The sequence below is a fragment of the Opisthorchis viverrini genome (assembly GCF_000715545.1).
Source record: "Opisthorchis viverrini unplaced genomic scaffold opera_v5_21, whole genome shotgun sequence".
In the NCBI taxonomy this organism is placed as follows: Eukaryota; Metazoa; Platyhelminthes; class Trematoda; order Opisthorchiida; family Opisthorchiidae; genus Opisthorchis; species Opisthorchis viverrini.
Window position 1 is genome coordinate 1,113,983 of NW_008751677.1, and position 9,990 is coordinate 1,123,972.

General features: G+C 44.8%; 2 protein-coding genes across 2 annotated transcripts in view; one reads left to right on the forward strand and one right to left on the reverse strand.

Moving 5' to 3' along the window:
• Nucleotides 1–4,095, forward strand: part of T265_01885 (hypothetical protein) — a gene marked incomplete at both ends in the record, with an annotated part of 19,264 nt that extends 15,169 nt beyond the window's left edge. Inside the window, 2 exons of the mRNA XM_009166011.1 lie at nt 2,377–2,680; nt 3,464–4,095. Of these exons, the coding sequence (XP_009164275.1) occupies nt 2,377–2,680; nt 3,464–4,012 (853 nt within the window). The remainder of the gene's footprint in view (nt 1–2,376; nt 2,681–3,463) is intronic.
• A 1,749-nt stretch (nt 4,096–5,844) lies between these two features.
• T265_01886 (hypothetical protein) lies at nt 5,845–8,098 on the reverse strand (the record flags this gene model as incomplete). Its single annotated transcript, XM_009166012.1, has 2 exons — nt 5,845–6,525; nt 7,106–8,098. 2 exons carry the CDS (start codon nt 7,991–7,993, stop codon nt 6,076–6,078), a joined length of 1,338 nt encoding a protein of 445 aa, XP_009164276.1.
• Between the last annotated feature and the right edge of the window lie 1,892 nt (nt 8,099–9,990).

Sequence of the window (9,990 nt, forward strand, 5' to 3'; positions counted from 1 at the left end):
GATGATTTGGGGGGGGGGGCTTGGTAGCTGCGCATTGCACGCGCGGGCGGGTAAATTAGTGCATAAATCCAGCCCTGTCAAGTAGGGGGATCAGGTGTATAGAACCAAACGTGTTCTTTTGCCTGGGGGTTAATACCATTAACCCCAACCTTTCTCATTGAGGTTCATGTCCCGGCCGTGAGCTGTCAAGATGTCATGTGCGATCGCGTTTGCAGGATAGCAGTACATTTTTGAGTATTCATCAGTTCGCCATTCACTTCCTCAGTCTAACTTTTCCGTTCAGGCCACAATCCCTATCAGTGGAACCAGTGAATCGTCACCCGAATCGCAGTTGTATTGGTAACCTTGGTTCCTGGCCAGTTGCACTTTTGTCCATCTGATTCATCCACATTGAATTTCATATCACTATCTATGACTCCAGGTAGCCGCCTGCTTTGCTTATCTGGTTCTTCAGTGGTTGTCACTTGCTTCAAGTTGAGGCAATTTTATCATCCTTTCCTATCTTCAGTTTGCAGAAGGGGATAATTTCAATGTCCTTATGCATTCATTTTCCAGAGGATGGTGAGATGGCTCAAGTGGTTGGGGCTTGAATTTACGGAATGTCCGCTTCGAACCCGACCTCTGCCTCTTGACTACCCCTCTCTAGGCTTAGGCAACCTGGTAGTATCCCAGCCATCGTGCTTCCTTTGGGTAGCATGGCAGTTAGGCGCCGAAAGGGTGTTACAGTTGGGCGGTTTTTCTCCACAAGATGCTACACGTAGCTGCCTAATTACCCAAATGATTCAAACCTGGTATTCTACTTAAAGAATATTGGTGAAATGGGCCGAAATTGTAGAAGCTACCTCCTACGAGTAGTTTGCATCCCACAACCACCCATTTACCCAGTCTGACCTCTTTCAAAGGTGAACATTGTGAAGCACACTCTATCCTTCAGTTTCGATTCGACTGTTCAGCTATTTCGTGCAGTGCCAACACTAGGGGTAGAACTGCCGTCCACAAAGCGATTTCTCCTTGTTTCGTTGAGGATAATTCACTGGGCGTCTTGAGTTTGTACGTACGGTGGGTAGTAGGGGTGGCTTCGTTGGAACGCCATAGCCAAACAACATGTTTCGCAAAATAAATGATCTTGTCAACCAGTTGGAGGAAGTTTGGAACAGACTGAGGAATCGTCGTTTAGGGTGAGCTGAGTAAACCCACTAATTGTTTACCAAGTCTTTCTGAAGCGAAAACTCATGTTGGTTGCTTTCAGCAGTAAAACTACTTGGGAGATTAGTTAACTCATTAGTTGAATAACCCAACTTGGAGGAACTGAGATATTCCGCGAAAAATAGGGTGACTTTAGCATTTCGCCAAAAAAAACTTATACCTCATATCACTGCACTGAGAAGTTTGGGGAAAAAGGGGCCGTCGGGCAAATAGACTAGCGTGTTAATTGACAAAGTATCAGCCACACTTTCCTGTGTGGAAATTCAAACTTACGCTTATGTTATGGTCAACTCAACAAATCGGTGATCCTGTATTTAATCATTTTCCCCACCACTTAGCCAATTCCAGTCCTTTATGTCTATCGATTTCTTTGCTGACAACCGTACGCACATAAATAGTTCTGGTTCAAGGACTGAAGTCCTTTCCGTTGAATGACAGATTTAGATTGAGGTTCGTGCATTCAGAATTCCTGTCAAGCCGGGTATTACGTATGATGTTGTTAGAAACTCTCGAACTCTAACCTCTCTACCGGTGCCGGCTTTCTTGTGTCTCGTCAGTTGGACGTAATTCCGGGGCTTCCATCAACTGTGTCCGGTTTGGACACCAAATTGTGTGCACTCATTTACAATTTTTGTTGGTGGTAGCGGTTGAAAAATATTACAACCGAGAGATTCGGCTGATTCTCCCGTTAACACCGACAGAACTTAAAGTGTTTTGACGATTATGTACAATTTGGTCTTGGAGTAAAACCTACTATTGATGGAATCTCGGAGGCTACGCTTACCAAGAAAGACGAACCGGAATTCGGCTGTCAAAGCAGTATGCTTCGGTGTGTAGAATATCATGCCAACTGAAAAAAGCTGAGACCAGAGATTCTGTCAAGCCTCCCACCGACACCAATACAATTAGCAAACTGAGTGTATCCTCATTTTATTTTCCACAACTAAAATAATTTCGCTATCGAGAGTCGTCACCTGTTAACCTTTGCATCGATGAACTCTATTCCTATCCGTGGACCCATAGCAATGATGAATTTGGAACTCTGTTTAGTCTCATCATCATCAGCAACACCGGTGTTGACACTAGTGCTTCGCTGCGGTACTGTTTAGTCCGATGTAGTGTGTTTTATCTTTTGGGTTGTATAGTTTTTTTTCTCGTTTGACTTACAAGTTTGGAGGTGAATCTGCACAAGAAGCACACGTTGCATTGGCCCCGGTTGATACACGATGTCGAAGTCGATAAAAGATTCGTCAAGCATCGCACGAGGAACATGTCAGCTAGTGAAGTGGAGCACTTTCAAGAGGGACCAAAGGCCACTGAATCTGCGGATACTGTCAGCAGTACGACTGGTTCAACACTGAGACCTGCCTTCAATGTGGAACAGCTGGAAGAAGTTGATTTCCCGTTAGACGATGAGGATGATGATCTTATCTTGCAGCGCTTCGATGCAAGAAACCTACAAGTTACGCATCAGGTGGGTGTCCCTCTACTAAATTGTGGTCGCGGTACGGTACATTTCTCTCCCTCGATACATGTAATCTATGATGACTTGTGATGCTCTTTAGGTGATCGCGCTCTTCAGCGGTTTTTCAGTGTTTTGATTCGTCTGGGTGGAAGATTTCATCCCGACTTTGTTTCTGGGTTGTTGTACGGTGGTTTATTTTTGCCCCCTCCTTTCTAACAAAAGCGAAAGGACTAAAAACCGCTTTATTGGAAGTGTAGTTAGTTCGTACCTTGAACTTAAAGGTCAATCAGCTGAGCTTTAGTGTGTCTGATTCACATAGCCTGCTTCGTGCGACCGCTAAAGTTCTTCAGATGTCCGTCCAACTTTCCTAGGAATGTATTCACTCGCTTGCGTGTGTATGGGCAGTGGTAAGGCGTTTAAGTGCACCTTAACGGATGGTTTGGTTTCATCAGTAAGGGCTGACGTACCAATGTCATCTCCTGTGCCGATATCCTTACAAAATCATTCGGTAGGTCACATATGGTAGTCAACACATCTATTCCGCATGACAGAAGCTCCGGATCACATAATTGCCACCGTCATTCCACATGGGCGACTAATCGTGTGGTCCGACGCCAGTCTGATCGGACCTTATCCACAGCAAAACTGTCCCCAAGGTTGAATTATCCACCTCGCACTGTCCATTTTGATAGGAATACCACGAGCGCAATTAACCCCATTTTAGTACTCAGCTTGGACACTTATGTTGTTATTTGCTGCTTTCAGTACGCTTATTTTCCATTCCTCCTATAGGCCGGTCTCTCGGGTCATCCGTGGTTATTCAATGTCCACATTGAACGATCCAGTGAGTGGACTTGCACCTCTGCAATCTGTTTGCGACATGATGTTGATGGGGTAGTGTGGGTCCCCAAGAGCTCCCTCGGTGCTTCGGAAAAATCTGGTGCTGACCCTTCGGCTCCTTTACCTTGGTACCATGCCGCAACCCTACAAGCCTTTGGATACGTCTTGGCAAGCAAGCGTGATCATAGATTCGTCTCATCACCAGCTTTGGTTCACGCTAAGCCTTTACCGTTTGTAGCTGTGGCTGACGCGGTAAAACGAGTTTATGTTTACCGCCAAGGTGTCGCCGACGCTGGATTTCCGAATGGGGATACTGAACTACGGCGGAGGAACGTCGAAGAATCAGGGGACACGACCAAGAAAGTTCATGTTGCTTGGCAGCACGTTGTAACGCTCCCAGTGGAGGACCCAATTATTGGTTTTCTTACGCTGGCTAAACCATATCCAACCTGTGTCGTCTGTACACAAGATAATGTGTATCTTCTGTCTCTTGCTGGCTGACTTCATTTTTCCGACGTGGTCGTGTTCATCAGCGTATCTGATATTTGTACACGCTCTTTGAAGGATAAATTATTACTCACGGTACCATCAACCTGACCATTCATCTTGGGAGGTACATGATACATGTGTTCCAACTAATCCCATAGCAACGAATGGATCGTTACCTGGTGTTATCGTCTTTCCGACCCTAATTTGGAGAGCTCGCAAATCTAGTTGAGAATATTAACCCCGCTACCTAAAAGTAGCCAGTTTTCCTATCGAGGTCAGTGTATGGAATAATCCAGGTTATCCGTTCCTTGAACCTGCGCGCACTGGTTTTGAGGGGGAAGTTTTTCGGGTACACATCCCGATAACCAGATATACTTGCTTGAGCAGTCGGGGCAGTTCAAAACGGGACCAGTCGGCTCATTGAAATTCCCATTCGTTAAGGTCAATGACCTGATAAGCCAACAACAGATAGTAGCGCCTACCCTAGTAAAAAAAGGCTACGGTCGAATTTGGCAGTGGTAATTTTTTGCCCGAATTTAGACAAGAAATGCTGCTTCTTGGTGAGTAAAAACAAATGCCTATTCACTTTTGCTGGCCTACGAGGACCTTGGAAACATCTATCTCCTTTCTTCTGTAGAAAGCATGGTTTCGAACAGTGTGCGTACGTGCTTTACCTAGTATGATCATTGAGAGAATTGTACTCGACATACGGGATCCCTATTATGCCGATGAATGGCGGTAGTTGGCATTTGTTTTATCGACCACCGGTTTCGTTATTTCGACAGCTCCGCCTCTTATTCAAACTCTTGGACCTTCGCTGTCCGAAAATTATAGTTCCATTGTTTGTTTGATCTTCCAACACACGTCCGTTTCTATCAGCACGAAATAGTTAACGCGCACCTGAGGTGATGGTGTTTCGCGCAACGGAAGGAACTGAAGTCCGTTCGGTATACACATTTGTCGGTCGAAGATTTGAAACGAACCTTTTGTTTATGATGTTCTACCGAATTCGTGGCGTAGAGACTAACTCGGGAAACCAGGTGGGCTGGTGTCCGAAATGGCGAACTGTTTTCCATACGAAATATTAATGACCAAATCGACGAACGAGATCGACAACCAGAGACTCATTCGAGGGTCATTCCGTTCCCCCGTTGACAATTATTACGAAACGGAATCGATTAATGAAATTTTGATTAAAGCCTAATTGAAGTGGGGGCAGACCTACCTGTAGGTCGCAGAGGGGCGAAAGATGTAGCGGGTCGTCACCCGTAGTTCACTACTCATAAGCGAAATTCATACCTTGTAGAAACGGGGTTTTCCCTACCTGGATAACGTTAGAAGAGAAACCCAAACCAAGACAGTCGGCAGGGCCTATTCTGTCGCAATACACTGTCTTAATACTGAAGCCAGACACGACCGTGCCTTTACTTTTCCTCCGAATTCTACGGAATTCGTGGATACGCAGAGTAGCTGCTTTTCGAATTTCAACACATCAAGTTTAAATTAGCATCTATGCCGAATTCGACTTCGTGATTGGAGCGACCTTTAAGCTCATGCGATAACTTTGTGCAGCCTTAGACTACCTTTCAAAGACAACGGACGGATTGGTTAATGATGAAAATGTCATACAAAACGGGTCCATTAACATCGAAACTGGTCAGAGATGTTGGATTCACGCGTCTTTTTGAAAATTCGAGAGCGACTGCGAACAGTGCCAAGTGGAAAAAGACTAAACGCATGAGTTCGAGGTGTTTGTCTATGAACCCGACCTAGGACTCACATGGGTTTCTAAATAGGAAGTCCTGTAGTCGGGAAACGCATGTTTAGTGTTACCAGCACTTGTCGTAATCCGTATACTATGGAAACCTATATGTAAAAAGAAGTTAAAAGCGCAAATCATTTGTTAAACCTGTTTGAAAACAAACAAGTGTGAAAGTACAACGAATACGTAATTTAGCGAACAATGGCATAAGTCACGTAAACGTCAGTGATTCTGAACTGGGTGAAAGATCCGTGTCTGGATACATAAAGCTGTCCTATTTGGAAGGCGATCAGCCAAAGTGGCGTCCTCATTGTCACCCAACAACCGGCAAGCGACTGCTCAAGGCGGTTTGGAGATGCCGTAAACGGTGCGCTAGCTTATCTAGCGCCTGATATCGGGCTTCAGATGTGACCTCTGTACTCATAACCAATATCTGCTGTTCTTGATCGATACGGGCTGGAATACTGTTATCCAAAATGCAGGCCACGAGCAAGCTTTCAACTTCATTCTCACTAAGATTCAGTTGCTGGGAGATGAAGGGTATTCGAATCCTGGTGTAGGGGCGAATCAGTTTGATGAGAACCTCAGTGCGAATGTTGCGGAGTAGGTCTTCAATATGTTCACGAATAAACGGATCTTCCATGATAGCATCTCGCTCTCTTCTGAGGATGTTCTCAAATTCAGCGATGTCGTTGTTTTGGTAGGCAGTAACTAAACTTGTCATCGCCATAATCTGTGGATCGTTTTTGTAGGGTTTCGTTTCCTAAAGACAAAGACGGTGTATTGACGAGCATTCCAAATGTATACAGGAAAGCTAGGGTAAATGAATGGCCTAAACAAAATGAAGAATGAAGGACCAGTGAGGCGCAACCTGGTCCAAATGGATCCAACTCACAGCTACAACCCAAATTCCGTCGTCTGAAACAATCTGGACCACTGCAGTCTTTCGTGCTTATGGTGGAGTAACTGCCCAAGTGACCAAAACTTAAATATGTAACCTAAACACCGGAAAGATCTTCGGCACATGGACAACTGGCCAGCTGCAACACTGCTTTACAACCACAGACAATCTGTCCAAAAAACCCTGAACAAAGGGTATCGGAGAAAACGCAGGGCCTTCAAAGCCCACCAGCTTCATCTCCGTTTTTGTCACATTATTGGCAGCTTGCGCATGAAGGACCCATTCAAAATTCCTTGCCCGTAAGTAACTATAACCTAAAAGTGGAAACTGAAAGTGAAGATGCTACTAAGAGTACGAGTTCTTCCGATAAAACAGCTAGAATTCGAAAAAGCTGCGGTAGACTTCTGAGCTGGTAACTCGCAAACAATAAAGATAGACGTACCTGTGAGTCGAAAGGATTAATTCCAGACTTCATTAGCATGCTGGCAAGCACAAGGTACTTGAGACATTGTGTGCGTCGAAGACAACCGGATTCATCGTAGTTTTTAAATGCTTCAAAGAAGTCTGTGTGAGATTTGTCATACTCTCCCTCACGCAGATGCATCTTCCCACCACATTCACGAATGATTCCCATTATTAGTGGATGGGGTATGGCGGATTTGATGTGAAGCGACTGTTCATACAATGCCTTCAGCTTCTTGTTATTTTTTTGGGCAGTGTACATTTGTATTTCCAAAGCATAAATTTCCAACAGCTGGGTACCTTTTTTCAGGTCGTCTTCCCCTTCATTTGTCAGACAAGAATCTCGAAGCTCTTTGACGATGCGTTGCAACTGCATATAGTCTTCCTGTTCTAAATACAGTTTTCCAAGCTTCGTGTTCGTCTTAAACCAGAGCCTCTCGTTCTTTGCCTCACGCAAGGCATCCAGAGTGGTTGCGTAAAACATTTGCAGTAAATTCATTTGCTTTGAGGTTGACACATAATCCAGGATCGAGTTGATTGACTTCTCAGAGTAGTTCCTGGTGACAGCAGTTTTGATATAAGTTAATAGTGTTTTGTAATTCTCCATCATTACGTCAAAATTACCTAATTTAAAGTTGATCTTTATCATTTGTTTAAGAGCACGAAATCCCCAATCGCCCTTGACGCCCGAAGCTTCTATATCGAGAACTTTTTGGAACTCTTCCAACGCGTGTTGTGGATTATCTTCCTTTCTGGATTTCGCCATATAGTACTGATTTTCAAGATCCACATCAGGTTCTGAATTATCTTCAGAAGAATATTCTACCGACAGTTCACCATCGTCGAACATATCATCGTTGAATGACATGGTGATCGCTCCTCAAAAGGGGAGGTTTTCACATTACCACACACGAAGCCAGGGGCGCAATGCGCGATTGTAATGGTTAGACAGATATACTCTGCTGGATATGCTGCAAGGAAAAATGATATTTCAAGGCACCAACAAGGTAACCGGCAAATCCTATGTGCGTAATAGATAACCTAATCGATCGGATAAACGAAAGAGCCTAGTCTGTTACCCCTATCCTGTTCGAAGGATAGACAACCCAGGCTGTCTGTATGGGGCTTGCCAGGGCTTATGCAGCAGTGACTCCAGTGCAGCCCGGCTTTCAAGAGGTGCTGATAACACGCTGACAACAGGATCCTCAACTTGAATAGTGGGTGCTCTAAAGCTCTAGAACAATCTTTCCAGAGTAAAAACCACCATCCCGTTGTCGAACTTTGAGGTCACCCTCTTTCGGTTCAACAAACCTTTAATGAAATAGGTTCATCATAAACAATAAAATAAAAGTGAGTCGTTCATCTGTAACACCTTTTCGTTGCATAACCTCGGTACCACCCGAAGTAAATCCGGAGGCTGGGATACTTCCAGGTTGCCCAAGCTTAGACAGCAGAAGTTGAGATGCAGAGGTCAAGTTCGAACCATGGACCTTCCGGTCAGTAAATTCGCGCTCTAACCACTGACCCATCTCTGCATGCTGGACAATGGTTCTAGCTGCCACGGTTTTGTTCACTGATGATTTGGGATCGGGTAGGTAGCCAATGCATGCAACCAACTGAATAGAGTAACAGACCAGGTGCAAACTGTCAGTCGGCCAGTCGCCAAGAGTAGACTTATCCGAATCATTGCCCCCTTCCAAAGGAAATCGAAGCCTTCAAACGCCTTAGTATGGTTGCTAGTAGGTGACTAGTGAGACGAATGACATCGTCTCTTGCACGCCATGATAAACTCCTGAGAGATCTGTTACTATTTGACCTCTGCTGGGGAATTTCTACTCACTGACTTCCGTGACACAGGCGTTTCTATCGAGAGGAAAAAAACGAAGTCGGACATCAGGCACTACGGCCAGGCAGCGTCTGTTGGTTGTCCGCTGGATGGAGTAAACTGTGCCTACAACTTAGTTGACTTAGTATTGATACTGTACAACCGTGTTCACTGGGCTTTGGCTCACGAGGTTCCTTTGTTTTCAATCCATACAAATTTCCGTGAATCACCACCTTCTGGGAATCACTGTCCCAAGGTGCCTGCATAACATACACACTACATCTTTGGAGAGCATGCAATATGATTATAACCAACTAGTGGTTCTATCACAAAGTGCGGCACGTTCGAAATTGGCTTTGCATCTTACTCGTGCAAATTAGTTTTCAATTGTTTTCACTCTACTTGCAGGGTTAACACGTGTCAATTTGTCGAAATTTTCATCCCAACATAATCTGTGCGTGGAAATCTCTGCCAGATTGCACTTCATTTTTGCGGAGAAAACACCTACTCTCAATCATGAGGTAGAACATCACAGGCTGCTCTCCTCTAGAGCCATCGGCGGAAAATAACAGATGTGGACGAAGTGGAAGTCCATCGAATGTAAGACGTGGAACGCAATGCCACGCTTGCCAGGCCTGCTGGTATCATAAATATACGGGTTTGCAGGATGACTAGATAAGCCAATTATCAAACTCTCCTGACCCATTTGTCAGCGCCGCTTGCCTCTACCTTAGGGGTGCTATGCATTTTACAACTAACAAGACAACTGTCAATAACAAAACCAAGTCTCCACCCATAAGTAGGAAAGACTGGTGCAATTGTCCCGTTTTAATCGCGACACTTGAGGAGAAACTGGTACTTCTTTCGAAAGATCGAGAAGACGCAAATACAGAAATGAAACGGCCTGGACGAAAGTCCATAACGAATATAGCCCCTGAACAAAAACCTAACGCCTACAATCCCGAGTCCTTTGGCTTCGAAGAAAATTATTCAGCTCTCTGAAGCGGCAATAAAGACGGCCACGTTGTATCCAGTGGAGA